Source organism: Daldinia caldariorum (genome assembly GCF_022478825.1).
Source record: "Daldinia caldariorum strain CBS 122874 unplaced genomic scaffold F4812scaffold_7, whole genome shotgun sequence".
Lineage (NCBI taxonomy): Eukaryota > Fungi > Ascomycota > Sordariomycetes > Xylariales > Hypoxylaceae > Daldinia > Daldinia caldariorum.
Genome location: NW_025953043.1, coordinates 1,100,985 through 1,115,001, shown reverse-complemented (window position 1 = coordinate 1,115,001; position 14,017 = coordinate 1,100,985). Strand labels below are relative to the sequence as shown.

At 49.3% G+C, this 14,017-nt stretch overlaps 6 protein-coding genes across 6 annotated transcripts; 2 read left to right on the top strand and 4 right to left on the bottom strand.

Moving 5' to 3' along the window:
- Window positions 1–399: 399 nt before the first annotated feature.
- Window positions 400–2,175, bottom strand: F4812DRAFT_370336 (uncharacterized protein). The gene is made up of 2 exons (XM_047931919.1): window positions 2,099–2,175; window positions 400–1,954 (listed from the first exon to the last, which is right to left on the bottom strand). Exon 2 carries the CDS (start codon window positions 1,806–1,808, stop codon window positions 726–728), a length of 1,083 nt encoding a protein of 360 aa, XP_047790793.1. The 5' UTR covers window positions 1,809–1,954; window positions 2,099–2,175; the 3' UTR covers window positions 400–725.
- Window positions 2,171–2,509, bottom strand: F4812DRAFT_426969 (uncharacterized protein; the record flags this gene model as incomplete). The annotated part of the gene is made up of 1 exon (XM_047934060.1): window positions 2,171–2,509. A coding segment is annotated over exon 1 (226 nt), but the record flags the coding sequence as incomplete, so codon positions are not given.
- A 630-nt stretch (window positions 2,510–3,139) lies between these two features.
- Window positions 3,140–4,651, top strand: F4812DRAFT_370311 (Fcf1-domain-containing protein). The gene is made up of 3 exons (XM_047931918.1): window positions 3,140–3,459; window positions 3,621–4,057; window positions 4,230–4,651. The coding sequence occupies exons 1-3, from the start codon at window positions 3,424–3,426 to the stop codon at window positions 4,363–4,365; spliced, it is 609 nt and encodes a 202-aa protein (XP_047790791.1). The 5' UTR covers window positions 3,140–3,423; the 3' UTR covers window positions 4,366–4,651.
- A 376-nt stretch (window positions 4,652–5,027) lies between these two features.
- Window positions 5,028–9,888, bottom strand: F4812DRAFT_370306 (histone H3-K4 methyltransferase Set1). The gene is made up of 3 exons (XM_047931917.1): window positions 8,569–9,888; window positions 5,463–8,490; window positions 5,028–5,400 (listed from the first exon to the last, which is right to left on the bottom strand). Exons 1-3 carry the CDS (start codon window positions 9,193–9,195, stop codon window positions 5,297–5,299), a joined length of 3,759 nt encoding a protein of 1,252 aa, XP_047790790.1. The 5' UTR covers window positions 9,196–9,888; the 3' UTR covers window positions 5,028–5,296.
- A 524-nt stretch (window positions 9,889–10,412) lies between these two features.
- F4812DRAFT_426965 (uncharacterized protein) lies at window positions 10,413–12,486 on the bottom strand. Its single transcript, XM_047934059.1, has 2 exons — window positions 11,937–12,486; window positions 10,413–11,882 (listed from the first exon to the last, which is right to left on the bottom strand). The coding sequence occupies exons 1-2, from the start codon at window positions 12,205–12,207 to the stop codon at window positions 10,780–10,782; spliced, it is 1,374 nt and encodes a 457-aa protein (XP_047790789.1). The 5' UTR covers window positions 12,208–12,486; the 3' UTR covers window positions 10,413–10,779.
- A 776-nt stretch (window positions 12,487–13,262) lies between these two features.
- Window positions 13,263–14,000, top strand: F4812DRAFT_370237 (tropomyosin-1). The gene is made up of 2 exons (XM_047931916.1): window positions 13,263–13,598; window positions 13,674–14,000. Exons 1-2 carry the CDS (start codon window positions 13,297–13,299, stop codon window positions 13,834–13,836), a joined length of 465 nt encoding a protein of 154 aa, XP_047790788.1. The 5' UTR covers window positions 13,263–13,296; the 3' UTR covers window positions 13,837–14,000.
- The last annotated feature ends 17 nt before the right edge of the window (window positions 14,001–14,017 follow it).

The following is a 14,017-nucleotide window of genomic DNA, read 5'->3' as shown; positions in this document are numbered from 1 at the left end:
CTTACTTTTCATCTGTCTCTCTCTTTTTCTCTTTTATTATTTATTTATATATATATAACTATAGCAAGTCTTAACTATACCATGCTATGCTATGTTATTCTATGCTAGTTATACAACGCCGTACTATACTATATGCTACCTATACCGTAGTAGGTAATAGATATAGTGATAGTAAACACCACCTACCTAACTAACTAGCAGTAATGATAATGCCGCTGTTCATGTTGTTGTTGCTGTTGTTATTGTTGACACCACCCTTTCGCCTTAAAAACTCCCAAAACTCTCTAGGTTAATGCTCATTATACACACACGCACGCGCACGTATATGCGTTGAATTTTTTACAACAAAAAACAAAACCAGGCAAAGCAACAAGCCGGGGCGCGGAGGGGGTTTTCTGTAAACCCGGGGCGGATATTCCATCTTCTCTCCTTCTCACCGCTCCCTTCCCTCTCCCCTTCGCCCCACTCGCAGCTTTTGCTAAGATTGGCTGGTTGGTTGGAAGTTCCGGTCTGGCGTCCCCCCCAGATTTGGCTCATCGCTTGGAATGACAATAATGTTTTTCTCTTAAAAAAGGATATTCCTCTCCGCGTGCAAGAAAAGGCAGTCGAAAAAGAAGTAATTCGTAAATGCATCCCCCCAAAACACCATAAGCCTTTCCCTTTTTTATTATTTTCTCCGGACTCCGCTGAAATGAAGGAGAGGCCTTTCTGCCGGAGTATCTAAACTAATACCGGGATTGCGATGAACCCCGGGGGTGCTGGTTGTGGCTAGGCGGTGGGAATTGGTTCTTCGGGTCATCTAATAGATCCTCCAGGAAGGTACTGGGAGCCCGTCCGCTGGGCGGGCGGTTCAGGTTTAGCGAGCTCGCGCTCAAGTTGCGTTGCACCGGGTTCGGAGGGGGTGCCAGGCTGGGAGAATCGGGCGGAGAGTACCCGAGAGGGCGCGGGTGGCCGTGCGAATCGGGCCGCAGGTTCGTCAAGCTGATAGAATGGACGTGGTCTTGCGGAGAGCCCGCGCCGGCAGCGTAGAAACCGGAGGGCAGGAAGCGGGATTCGCGGTTGCCGCCGCTACTGCCACCACCACCGCCGCCGCCCGTCGTAGGAGGAGCGGTGGGCGAGAAGAAGAGGTTGGACTGGCTTGGGGTTTGCGAAGAGATAGGACCTCGTGTTGTCCTTCGTACGCCGCGGCCTGATCCACCGTTACCAAGCGAAGCAGAGGATGTCTGGTCTGTGTACTTGTAGAACGGCGGGGGCTGCTGGGGCGGGAATGTGGCCTTGTCGTTGGCATGTTGCTGAGCCAATGCCGCCTTCTTGACCGAGCGGTGCAGGAGACAGGCGACGACGGCGCGCCATATCAAGACGGCAGCTCCGAAAGCACCTAGAATAGCTCCGACGGCGATAAACACGGTGCCCTCTGGCACTTTTGACGGCTGCATAAACGGGGCGTTCTGCGTGGGAGGAACGGTAGGGGCGGGATAGCTATATTGGCCTGGGATAGTAGGAAGTGGCCCATCGCTGTTGGATGAAGTTGAGGTGGTAATACGTTGTGGATTATCAGCGGATGAAACTGCCCTTGACGATGGCCTTGACTTTGGCGTTTCCGTCGGAGTCTCGGTGGTCTTCTCCTCAGTCGTCGCCGCTGCCAATGATGACGGTATTTGCGTAGGAGTTGACGAAGGACTAGCTGTGGCACTTATCGTCACGTCGCTCGTCGTATCATTATTGTTATCGTCATCGCCGTTCCCTTGAGCGATGACGTTGGGGGCGAGCAGGACGAATAGAGTGACGAGAAACAGTTCTGTGCGCATGATGATGGGTGAGTTTGCGAAACGAGAGCGACGAGAATTGGATTAACAGCGAAGGGATGGTTCTCGAGGTTCGTTTCGTTTATTTATTGTTGTTACGCGCCAATGGCGAGCGCACGGGAGAGGATAGAGTAAGGCGGGATGAGGGACTATTTGATTGTGGCTTAGCGAAAACACGATGAATCTGGGAAAGTCTCTTCGTATTTCGTCCCAACATGAACTCAATTACGAATAAGGTAAGGAAGAAAAAAGAGGGTAGCCCCGATTATGAGATGAATGAGGGTTTAAGTTACGATTTGCGAGTTTAATAATAAGCAAAAAAAAAGAATGTATGTAGACTTAAACGACGGACGAAGAAAAAAAGTTAAAATGTTGATTAAAAAAAAAAAGCTTAAGCGTATTTCATTATCGTTGTTTCCTATCAAGTCTTCCAACCCTCTTTCGTATGCTGATGTTTGGCGAGAGTTAAGAATGATGGGATGGGTTTTTGGTGGACAACGGACGGATGAAGGGACCAACGAGAAAAGGAGGAGAGTTGTAATAAGTGGATGAGTAAAAAACAATGGCCAGGCACGCCAATGGCCGCCCCATGCTATGCCCATGCAAAACCTAATATGTAAGATTGAAAAAAAAAAGTTCCAAATTGAGCAAAGACGAGACGAGATGAAGAAGGCTCGACGCTCGCGTAAATGGGTTAATAGGTGGTAGGTATGGTACTAGTACCTTATAAGTACCTACTAACACCGTTATACTAGTACTATCTTGCTATGGATATACCATGTATACGGTGCAGTGTATTGTACTATAGTAGTACCTTAGGTACCCAGATAGGATATGTACTGCGCTTGCAGTTGCTGGGATGGCTTTACCACTAATAACACTGACCAACCCCATCGTGTCGTACATAGGGGTCTTTTTTTGTTTTGCTGGAGTAAGTACGAAGCGAAGTAACGATACATGATGCGCGCGAAGCACCGCATCGGCGAATATGGAAGCCCGCAGCCAACGTTGTGCGACTTGGTAGCACGGCGCACCGCAGCGAAACTCATCTAGCCACCTGATCGAATCTAACGCCTCTATTGCTACCTACCTAGGCATTTTCCATTTCAAATGTAAAGTTGTATCAAATTCCACACGGCGGCTTCTTCGCTCTAAACGCGAGCATGGTAAGACATTTATTTCTCAGCCCTGCATAAATCTCTTAACTGGGGAGAGAATACAAGACGACAGACAGGCAAATCGTCAAAGTGGGCTGGGTCTGGAGTCTGGGGGAGAGACAAAGTACTGGTACATATCACGACTTTTAAGTTTTACCACCTGCACCTGCGTCGATGCGTGCTGTGGAACGTGCGCATGGACCAAGCTCGAACGCCAAGGGCCTTAGGTAGGTACCTAGAACGTACGGTTTACGGCTAATCTGATATTCCACCTTCCAGGGCGGTCAAGATTTTCATAGGCGGCAGATTTTACGTTGCTAGGTAGGTATCTTCGATAACGAAACAATCCATCCAAGCATCCAATCCCGCCACAAACCCTGCGACACTTCGCTTGACGTAACTCCGGATTCCTCGCCTTCCGCAACAGGACTTCGTCCTTTTGTTCAAAAACACGCAGCATCATGGGTGTCGCAAAGAAGACGCGCAAGTTCGCACAGGTTCGTCCTCATCGTCCTCCTCTTCTCATCCCACCCTCCTCATATAGAAAACCTCTTATCGATAAGCATCGCATCGCATCGCATCACATCGCATCACATCGCATCGCATACTAAGAGTATGCGAACAACATCACCACGAAAGCTAACCTCCCCCACCACAGGTCAAGCGCATAATCTCTCGCCGCGACTCGCGCCTGCAAGAGAACCAAAAGAAAGCAGCGGACAAGCTCGCCGCGACCAAAGCGTCCACCTCCACCACCTCCGGATCCGACGTCGTCGCCCGGCGGGAAGTCCCGCAGCTGCCGTCGTCGCTCTTCTTCCAGCACAACGAGGCGCTGGTGCCGCCGTACAGCGTGCTCGTCGACACCAACTTCCTCAGCCACACGGTGCAGCGCAAGCTGCCGCTCCTCGAGTCCATGATGGACTGCCTGTACGCCAAGTGCACGCCCATCATCACCAGCTGCGTCATGGCCGAGCTCGAGAAGCTCGGCCCCAAGTACCGCATCGCCCTAAGGATCGCGCGCGACGAGCGCTGGGAGAGGCTGCCGTGCGATCACAAGGGCGTGTATGCCGACGATTGCATCGTCGATCGGGTCATGTAAGTTCTTTTTTTTTTTTTTTTTTTTCTTGGCCTCCGAGTAGTTCGAAAGTCGGAGTCGGAGTCGGAGTTGGAGATGTGAGAGAGGGGAGAGATGGGAAAGGGGGAGGATAGAGAAAAGAGAGAGAGAGAAAGAGAGAGAGAACAAGAAAGCTAACACTCCATCCCCCAGGAAACACCGCGTGTACATCGTCGCGACCAACGACAAGGATCTCTGCCGCCGGATACGCAAGATCCCCGGTGTCCCCATCATGAACGTCGCTCGGGGGAAGTACGTGATCGAGAGACTGCCCGGTGCTCCTCAGTAGCCTCCTTACCTGGTAGTCAGTCGATCGGAATTTATAAGATGGGATATAATACGCATTACATGCATGCCATGCCATGCCATGCGCGAACATAAATAAGTCTTTACATAGAATTACAGGTGTCTCGGCGTTAGATATTATTAAGGGGCTAGCTTTTACGGCATACCGGACGGCGTTATAGGTAGATAAAAAAAAAAGAAGAGGCAATCGATTCAGCTACAGTAGCTACAATACAGAGCAATCAAGTGTGCGTGCGGGCGTATGTACACAGTATGTATCCGAGTGTGAGCTCTCTCGAAAAGTCATGTTGAATAAAGCCGATGATGCAATTATTATCCCCATCTTTTGTTTCCGGGAGGGTCGAGGCCACCTAGGATGATGAGTTTCTATGTACATTGATAATCCTCGTTTCCGTTGAAGGGTCTCCTATACCCAACAAGCTAGCTTCCTGTCGTACAAGAAAACAGAAAAATAACAACCCCTATTTGGGTATAGAATGGGCGGTTTACTTTAGATAGGATACCGTTTTTGGTTGCTTCTATAAGTCCACGTTCACTGCCACACGCACACATGTAATGCAGTCATACCGTGCCGTTCCACTTCCAAAAGCAAAAGAAGAAAGAGGCTTGGGAAAGAAAGAGAAAAGAAACAGGCCTCGAGAGAACGCCGATGAACCCCCTCTGTCTCCTTTGGATGAAAGAAAACAAAATCAACTATTGTACACCCCTTTTTTGATTGCGCCCTTTCGGCGAGAGCTTACTCCTTAGATGCATATATATCAAGGCGGGGAGGGTTTAGAAGTGTGCCGTCTTGAGATAGAAGAGTATCAAAATGCAGTGAAAAGAGAGAAAAAAAAAAAACCGTTTACGCCAGACAAATGTTTAACAAATACGCCGCTCCAACATTGGACCGGAAAAAAGTCATTAGGGGGGCACTAATTGAGGAAACCTTTACAAGCTGCCGTTCCGCAGAGGCAAGGTATACGATCCAAGCTTCCGATCTCACGCTCAAACTTGTAGTCGTATGTCAATTCCTCATCTGTAAAGATATGCGTTAGTACTATTCTGTGGTTTCGGCAGCAATACGTAAATAAAACTTACTCTGAGCAATGTCTCGTAAGGCGTAGATGACAATCCTCTTACTGCCTTCAACCTTGATAATCTTGGCTGTGCAATTCGGCATGCAGCTGTGGTTGATGAAACGTGCTATGCCACCCTTCTTCGTTGCATCAATTACCGTGCTGTCGTCGATACGGAAGAGGTAGCTGCTACCAATACCGCTCTTGAGATAACGGTTCTCCCGAATCTCAGAAATGGACTGTCGAACCTCTTCCCCGACGTACTCTATGATCATATCATCCTTGTTGATATTCTCCATGGCGTAGAGACCCCAGTTGTGAATAGCGGATCGAGCGAACTTAACCGGCTTCTTCCGTTTCTTCAACTGGTTGAATCTGAGAACATCCGAGTCCTGGCCTAGGGTCCTCTTCTGGTCGTTAAGGTCGGCAACGAATCGGCGGTTGTTGACGCGGTTTGCTCTCGAGTTACCTTTTGCCAGCAACTTCTCAGCTGCGAGCTTCGCTGCTTCTGCAGCCGCAGCCGCAGCATCCTTACCGTCTTTCTTGGCTGCGCGGAGCTGTCGCTCTTCCCTTGCTTTCTGGACCTTGAGATGATGAGGAAGATATTTAGACTTCTCCGAGTTGAGAATCTTCTTTACACCTTCGGTACGAGCGCAACCGGTGGGATTTGGCACGTAATAGCCCTCTATAGTGATGGGTTCATCAGACGATGACTCCTCAGTGTTGAGCTCCCGAACGCGATTATGCCTCCATACCCAGAGTCTGGGATCGCCGATATCAGCAGCCTTGAATTTTTTCTTAAGCTTGCTAGTATCAGGATAGTCTTTAGGCTGGAGCTCAATCTTTGATATGGATTTGACCGACAAAGTAAATGGGTCTGGGAGGGCCATTGCTGGGAGCACCGCATCAGAAAACCGATCATCTTTGACAACTGGTTTTTCTATTGCTTCTTCTACCACAGGTTTTTCTGACGGTTCTTCAGGCTCTTGAGTCTCTTCCTTGCTCGCCTGCTCCAAGGCTTCCTCAACGTATGCTTCTTGTTGTTTCTTCTTCATAGCCTCACGCTCTTCGAAGAGTTGCTTCTTAGTCTTTTTCTTAGGCTTTGCTATGGTCACCTTCTTCCTCCCCTTAACAGGCTTCTCAATCGGCGTAGACGGCTCCGTCGTTTCGGGAGGCTTGGTATCATTATGTCCAGCCTCAGCATCAGGCATAGGCACGTCGTCCGTCGGGCTCGGGAATTCATTCTCGAGCGTATCGATAGTAACACCAAAGAGCTCTTCGTCCGACTTCTTCTGCCGCTTGATAGCAGCCTCGATATGTAAATCAAGCTTCCGCTTCTTCGTTCTGATAGGGCCATCGTTGACAGGGAAACTAGCATCCGTCATGGAATCTTCATCACCAAAACCATCTTCGAAGACATCGTCCTCCGTGCTCATACGGCTACGAGGGCGAGAGTCCGACTCTTCAACCTCACGCGCAACGGAGTCGCGATTCTCGGTTTCATCTTCGGATGCCTCCTCGTCGCTATCTGGAGGCTGCAGTCGATGGTGAAGAGAACGGAAGGCATTGTGCACCACGGATGCCCTCTTGCGCGCAAAGGGATCGGTAAATCCATAGTTTCGCTGCACAGCACCTTGGCCTTTAGCCTTTCTGATGCGAGGCAGAGCAGTGACATCGAGACGGGCAGTGCGGCGTTCGATCGGGTCGGCTCGAGAATTGGGGGTACTAATCGGAGTCTCGTCGCGTTCTTCGACGTTAACCGCGAGTCGGGATGAACCAGCGGGGTCCTCGAGGTTCAACCTTCGCCTCTTAGCTACGTGATTGTTGGGATCTAGAAATGTAAATAAGGCAGGTATAGCGACTTTAGTCCTAATGTGTCTAATCAGATGCTCTTTCATCTCACGCCGGACAACTTCGACAGCTTCAAGTACGGGATCAAAATTCTTCGCCCTTTGCTTCTTTTCTTCTTCCAAAACTGCTTCTTCGTCGCGACGTCGCTCGTCTCGCGGCCTGTATTGGTGGTCGTCTCTGTTTCGGATATCTACTAGTGGTCTTCTATCTGGCTCACTTCTTCGCAGAGATTCTGCAGAGCTGGCAGGCCCTGTTGAAGTAACCCCATGAAGCTTCATTGCCATTGTGTAGGTGAAGAAGGCGCTACCATCTGCCGACCTAAAGCACCTATAGGCCTCATCGCGACCGAATGTAGTATTGGGGAAGATGATGTAGTAACCAGTGCGATCGGCTCGTATATCCTCGAATTGGAACGACTTCAGGCGCTTCTTCATGTGTGGTATTGTTGTGACCATCACCGGAACGCTTGAGTCAGGGACGAATACGTATGGTTCGCCTTTAAGGGTAGCCGGAACGGATTGCATATCGACCAACATGGAAAACGCCTTAGGTTTTGTTGGGGGCGCCCAGGCCGGCTCTGCTCCTCCTAGCGACGGTCGTTGTCGTTCAGCGGCAGGGCCTCTCGGAGCAGCAGGAGGCGCTCGGCTGAGCAGCTCGGAGGGCATTAGTTTTGGACCCGTAGGTACGGGCGGCGTAGCGGCTGCACGCTTTGCTTCGGCTTGATCCTTCTTAAGGACAGTTTCGAGCATGACTCTGCTTTTCTTGCCGTCCCGATCGAATTCTACTTTTACATAGTTCGCTTCGATTTTCTTCCCGTTCATGGCCCTAGCAGCTCTCCTTGCGGCATCGACGGCCGAGATGGGAGGTCGTCTTGGCTGCTTAGAGTCTCGGTATCGAAAAGTTGCGAAACCCAAAAAACTACCTGTGTGAGGGTGCATCTTATTGCTACTCTCAGCGATATCGCCAAACGAGGCAAAAATGGTTACGACTTTGGAGAAGGAGATCAAGGGATTAAATCCGCTAACGACGATCTGGGTGGGTGGCCCAGGGCCGATGGAGGTGGCAGGGTCATATGGATACGGCTTGAGATTATAGGGAGTTTGGCGTAGTCTCGCCTTAGGCAGGTGGAAGTCGACGTTGATGTAGTCGAGCCAGCTACCCTTAGATAGACGAGGGTCCGGAGGGGGGGCGTCATCTTCCTATTCAGTGTATTAGCCAGAGTTCTCACGCGAAGCAGATGACGCCCCCCCTCTATCCATATAATATATTATACGTACCAGGCCGATATTCTTATATTTGGGTTTCAATGTTTTCCTATCGCTCGAAGACAAGCTCTTGTCGGTTGAGGGATCGTGTATGCACTTGGTTCCTTTGACAGTGAGGTTAGGATCTCGAGCCGGGAGGCGCTTGACGGCGCTGGGAAGACTAGAGGACGACCCCGCGGCCATTGTGGGATTCGCACTATCAGATCTGCTGCTAGTATTATGAATGGCGGAGGTGCGCTGCTTCGCGGCTTGCATATGTGGGGGATTTGTGGGCGAGCCCGATATAGTGGTGGGAGTAGAGTTGCTGTTGAATGAGCGTGAAGAAGCACCTAAGGGAGCGGAGGAATTGAATGTGGTAAAGACAGAGGAGGCGGTACTCGCGTGGGAGCTTGCGGAACCAACACCGTTGAGGATATCCCCTTGCAAGGACTCGGTATCATCTGTCGGGGGATGTGCGGCATCAGACAGCGATAAATCGTACTTGGCGCCATCGCGGTGAGCAGGCGTTGCCGTTTTGGGATCACTTTCGACAGCTTCTGAAGTTTTCGAATACTTCTCGCGTTCCCGTTCATTAGCCTTGTCCCTGGCGGCTCGAGGAGCGTTAGGAAAGAACTCCTTATAACCAGCGCTAGGAGCCATGATTCGGAGGGTCGAAGTTGGCGGCTTCGACTATCCACCGACCATCATATCTCGAACTGAAAATGTTTGAAAACACCATTCATTGACGATGCGAGAAGAGGTTGAATAATTGATTATATTTGTGGTCGGTGTGGTTGGAAGTGTTAGAAGAAGGAGGAGGAGGAGGAGGAGGAGGATACGCGAAACTCCTGCCTCCACGCACGCGACAGGATCGGAGATCTGACGTGTGGACTCGTCAAAAAATAAAAAAACAGACAAGCGATCTAGATCTTGACGATGTGGAAAGCGAATCAAGGAAGGTGGTTGACTAAAACCTAGCCCGATACGGTCGCAAATAGATTTAAAAGGTGTATTTATGAAATTTGCACCGGCGAGGTGAAGACTCTGGCTGAGTAGAAAAATGGGTAGGCGGCAGATGGGAGAATGAAGAGGCTGATGCCGAAAAGTTGAATTGGCGGTTGATGAGCAAAGCCAGATTCTGATTTCAGGGATGGGGCCAAGTCCGGGGATGGTAGCCACTGCCTGTGCCACAGGTTTTAGTTTTTTTTTAAGCAAAATTTCTGTTTTTATCCTGAGCTTCAACTGATCAGCCTCAGCAGCCTGGGGGCCTGATGATCTGTTAGCGGCATTTGTACCTACATGTGGCGTTTTTCTAGGCTTCATTAAATATGTGCACGTAGTTTTGTATTGGTAGTCAATATTTCTCCCTTATGCATTACAACGTCACCACTTGTTTGTTATTCGTTGTTTCTCACCTGGATGTATTCTTAACTATCATCGAGAGCGAATCGAATCGGCTTTATCCGTCGGATCCAGAACCTGATGCAACTCTTTATTACCTAGTCAGGCACCCGCTTCAGGTGGTTTTCTGATCGCACCTGATGTATGGTATATATCTATTCTGATAACAGGTACCTAGGGGATTCATGCATCTGCATCTTTGCTTTTCAGGGGACTGCAAGGGCTCTGCTGAGGATTCTCAATAGCCAAACACTAGTTAGGCCTAGGTAGTTAAAGAATATCATCAATACACATGTTAATGAATATAGCAGTCATTCAAACCTCCACGTCACAATTGCCAGGTAGCATAAGAGGTATGTTGTAGATGATCAAAACTGACAAACTGACGTGTGGCTCAGCCACTTGTCAGGCCTCCAAAATGGAAACACCAAAAAAAGACATTTAAACAGTTCCATCTGACTTTTTAAGTTATTTTCCAGCTCAATATTTGTTCGGCAAGGTAATGCAGATCATAACTATATTCGTTTAACTTCAGCTAGCCTATAACCCTCATTGAATGCGAATTAATCCAGGACCGTCGTTTTTTTTTCTCTTTCTCACTTTTTAAAAGGGGGCCTCATTACACAGTGTGCAGGTTATCTTTGGTAAGAATACCATAACCAAACCGCTTTTATAATCTATCAATACAAGAAGCCCTCGTTGTTACTGGCAGATAAATGTCCTTTCATCTGCATGCGTTAAAGTCAATCGTGAACAACACGCAAATAGACACAAAAAAACTCCTTTTCGAAGCAGCAACCACTGTAACGCCGATTACCACGTGAATGATGATACAAAAAACATCTAATCGGCAAGTTTGAACTCGAAGTCTTCATCCTCGTCCATGCCTGGGCCCTTGAGCGTGTTTCCCCCAAGGAGGTCGCAGTCATCGTCGTCGTCGTCATCATCCTCGGGGTTGAAGATGGAGAGAAACGGAACTCTTTCCTTCCATTCCAGATCTTCGGTGGCGACTGCGGCTTGCGTATGAGTGTATAGAGCCGGGGTGATAGTTCGATCAGACTCGGTTGACAGCGTGGTGTTAGAACGTGTAAATCCGGTCTTGGACGGAGGTCTCTCTAGCTTCGTAGTCCCCTGAGCAAGTATCGACGCGGTAGATCGCCCCTTGTTATAGCCAATTGTCGTCCGTGAATTTGCCTCCATCTCCGTAGATGATTTTTTGGTGAGTCCCTGCGGCTGAGTGCCGGGTTGTCGCTTGAAGGTCGGTATGGGAAGGGATGTAGTCTTCTTAGCCGGGATTCTGCTAACTTCCGCGGACCTTGCTGCCTTTCGCTGCATCGACTTGGTCGTATCGTCCATCGATAGAGCTTCAGCGGCCTTCTTTGCTCGAATAGTAGATGCCACCCTGTTCATCGCCGTTCTCTTAACGCCCAGGGGTGCCCGAGTCGGAATGGAGGTGGCCTTCTTAGTGGTCTCCGGTTCTTCTTGAATGCCCCACTCAATGCTGTCGATATCTTCCTGGATACGTCTGTCGCATTCCTCCATAGCCTTTCGGTTTCTCTCCTCCAACTCCTTGTCGGCAAGCGAGACGCCATTCTCATCGACAGGGTTGTAGTAATAATCATAAAAACCCTTAAACAAGTTCTCTGGCTTCAAGGCATCGAACTTAAGGGCACCATCGGGAAACACGTCAGATTCGTAAGGGAGATCCTTTGGTTTAGGAGGACAATATTCAATTTCCTCCTCACTTAGCGGATCCGTCTCTTCAGCGTGAACTACCAGCTTCTGTAGTTCGGCTTGTGGTTGCTTCTGCTTTGGCCGACTAGTTCCAGGCGCCTTGCCCTGGGACTTTTCTAGTTCGCGAGTAGCACCCTTCGCATTAATTGTCTGCGAGCCCTTCGCCTTTGCGTTGGTAGTCTTGTCACCCAAAACCGCTCTGCTGCGCGGTCCTACACATTCTGTTAATACCGAGTTTCCAAGCTATGCAACAATGGAGAACATACCTGCCGGAGTAGCAAGGTTAGACTTATTCACACTTTTTCCCCCTTTGGATGTGAGCGCGTTCTCATTGCCTCTCGACTTGCCGCCGAGGATGCTCTTGGCACCGCCCGCCCCATTTTCGTCGTTCAAAGGTACTTTGATAGGTGTGTTCGCATATCTTCCACCGGGAGTCTTTGGCTGGAGCTGACGCTTTACTTGACCTTGTTGTTGCTTAAGGGCAGCACCATTCTGGTGGCTGAAGGCCAAGTTCTCTTGATCTCGAGCAGCTAACATCGTGGGAAGATCGCAGATTTGATTGATGAAATAAGCGGTAATTAAGATACCTTAGGCAGGTACTTACAATACGGTTGCTCGTGGAGTAGGATACGGTGTCGTAATTGCTGTATGTTTACGTTACGCCTATATTGTTGAGGAGAACCAACTCCCCATCAGCACAGACTTTTCTGCTCCAGCAATCTGACAAAATTGAATGGTTCGTAGCGTAATGTGAATTTGAAGAGTAGCATTCGGCGGTGGGCAAGTTTTAATGAAATGGATCCATTGTTCGCCTTGTCCTCATTTCTGAAGGGAACGGGTTTGAATGTTATTTTCTAACTTTATTTGGGTGGAATGGGCGGTTGTCAGGGCAACGAGATCAGATACTTAGTTACATAGGCCCCCTTCCATTCCAGTCTTTGTACCATAGTAAGTTGCAACTTAGGACCGTGCGGGGTTTGATAAATACATACGGTACCTCGCTCAGTGAATATTAGGGAATCAATAGGGGGGTGGACCCACATGTGACAAAGCTGACGGCACTGTGCGGCCAAAACATATCATGAGACGGGTCCCTCTATCCCCTATCTGTCACTTTCCATCCACCCTACTTTCCAAGGGCACAAGGGCAATAAGGGAAGGCGGGGCAATCTAGTACCAACCCACTCGCCATATGAAATTCCACGACTCTCCATTCAATCTAGTCCTGGTTGATCAATTATTCAACGAGCTCCTTTCCCTTAATTCTCCTTCAAGTCTTCGGAGTCTCTGCCTTCGTTGCCCAACTCCTAACTAATCTAGCACCACCAAACCTGCTTCACCAGTTTATTTAGTTGACTTTTGGCCTTTTTTGTCCTTTCCCTTTAAACTTTCCTTCTAACCAAAGTATCACCAAAATGGCGGACCGCATCCGAGAGGTAAGTTGCTTCATCTGCTCAGATTTCCCCCTTTACCCCACCATCGAAGAAGAGCGCGATATCAAAGCGGTTCTCAACACCAAAATACAAAGCTTAGCAACGCAGTCTTGCGAAGCATATTTTTATTTGTCTAGGTAAAACGTGGATTTATTGTGATGATGTTAACACGTGTCTTTAAAAATAAAAGAGAATGAACCAGCTCCGTCTGGAGGCTGACGAATCCGCTGCCAAAGTCGAGGAGTTGCAGACCAAGGTCAAGGCTCTCGAGCAGGAAAACCTCGCCAAGGAGCAAGAGATCACCTCGCTCTCCCACAAGAACGGTCTTCTCGAAACCGAGAACGAGAAGCTCGATACCACCATTAAGGAGCTAAAGAAGACGGCCGATGAGGGCTTGCAACATGGTACGCACAACGAAACCCTGCAACGAAGACTCCAGCTGCTTGAGGAAGAAGCCGAGGAGGCAGACAAGACCCTCCGTGAGACAAATGAGAAGTAAGTCTAGATCTTATAAGCTATACCCAAGCTATCCTGGGAGTTATATGGGTTTCTAACAGTCACAAACTATAGGCTCCGCCAAACTGACGTAAAAGCCGGCCATTTTGAGCGCAAGGTACAGGCGTTGGAGAACGAGCGGGACCAGTGGGAACAGAAGTACGAGGAGATGTCCAAGAAGTACCAGGCTCTCCAGAAGGAGTTGGAGGACCTCCAGGCCGAAATCAGCAACATCTAGATTTAGGGCGGTATTGCGTGCGTCGAAACCGGTGTCGCGAGACGTCGAGGCTGTGCCTTAGAGGCCGAGGATTTCCTTTTCTTACCAGCACTGGCACTATGTCAGCTTACACGGCGAGCACCTGCTTGATCGACCGACCTTACCGACAATTTTTGAGAGTGGCGGAGACGTTGCGGTGGTA

Coding starts and splice junctions, on each gene's coding strand:
- F4812DRAFT_370336 (XM_047931919.1), bottom strand. CDS start 1,808: ATGCGCACAGAACTGTTTCTCGTCACTCTATTCGTCCTGCTCGCCCCC.
- F4812DRAFT_370311 (XM_047931918.1), top strand. CDS start 3,424: ATGGGTGTCGCAAAGAAGACGCGCAAGTTCGCACAG. Junction 3,460..3,620: donor AGACGCGCAAGTTCGCACAG/GTTCGTCCTCAT, acceptor CCCCCACCACAG/GTCAAGCGCATAATCTCTCG. Junction 4,058..4,229: donor TGCATCGTCGATCGGGTCAT/GTAAGTTCTTTT, acceptor TCCATCCCCCAG/GAAACACCGCGTGTACATCG.
- F4812DRAFT_370306 (XM_047931917.1), bottom strand. CDS start 9,195: ATGGCTCCTAGCGCTGGTTATAAGGAGTTCTTTCCTAACGCTCCTCGA. Junction 8,491..8,568: donor AATATAAGAATATCGGCCTG/GTACGTATAATA, acceptor TACACTGAATAG/GAAGATGACGCCCCCCCTCC. Junction 5,401..5,462: donor CTTACGAGACATTGCTCAGA/GTAAGTTTTATT, acceptor ATATCTTTACAG/ATGAGGAATTGACATACGAC.
- F4812DRAFT_426965 (XM_047934059.1), bottom strand. CDS start 12,207: ATGTTAGCTGCTCGAGATCAAGAGAACTTGGCCTTCAGCCACCAGAAT. Junction 11,883..11,936: donor TAACCTTGCTACTCCGGCAG/GTATGTTCTCCA, acceptor CAGAATGTGTAG/GACCGCGCAGCAGAGCGGTT.
- F4812DRAFT_370237 (XM_047931916.1), top strand. CDS start 13,297: ATGAACCAGCTCCGTCTGGAGGCTGACGAATCCGCTGCCAAAGTCGAG. Junction 13,599..13,673: donor CTCCGTGAGACAAATGAGAA/GTAAGTCTAGAT, acceptor CACAAACTATAG/GCTCCGCCAAACTGACGTAA.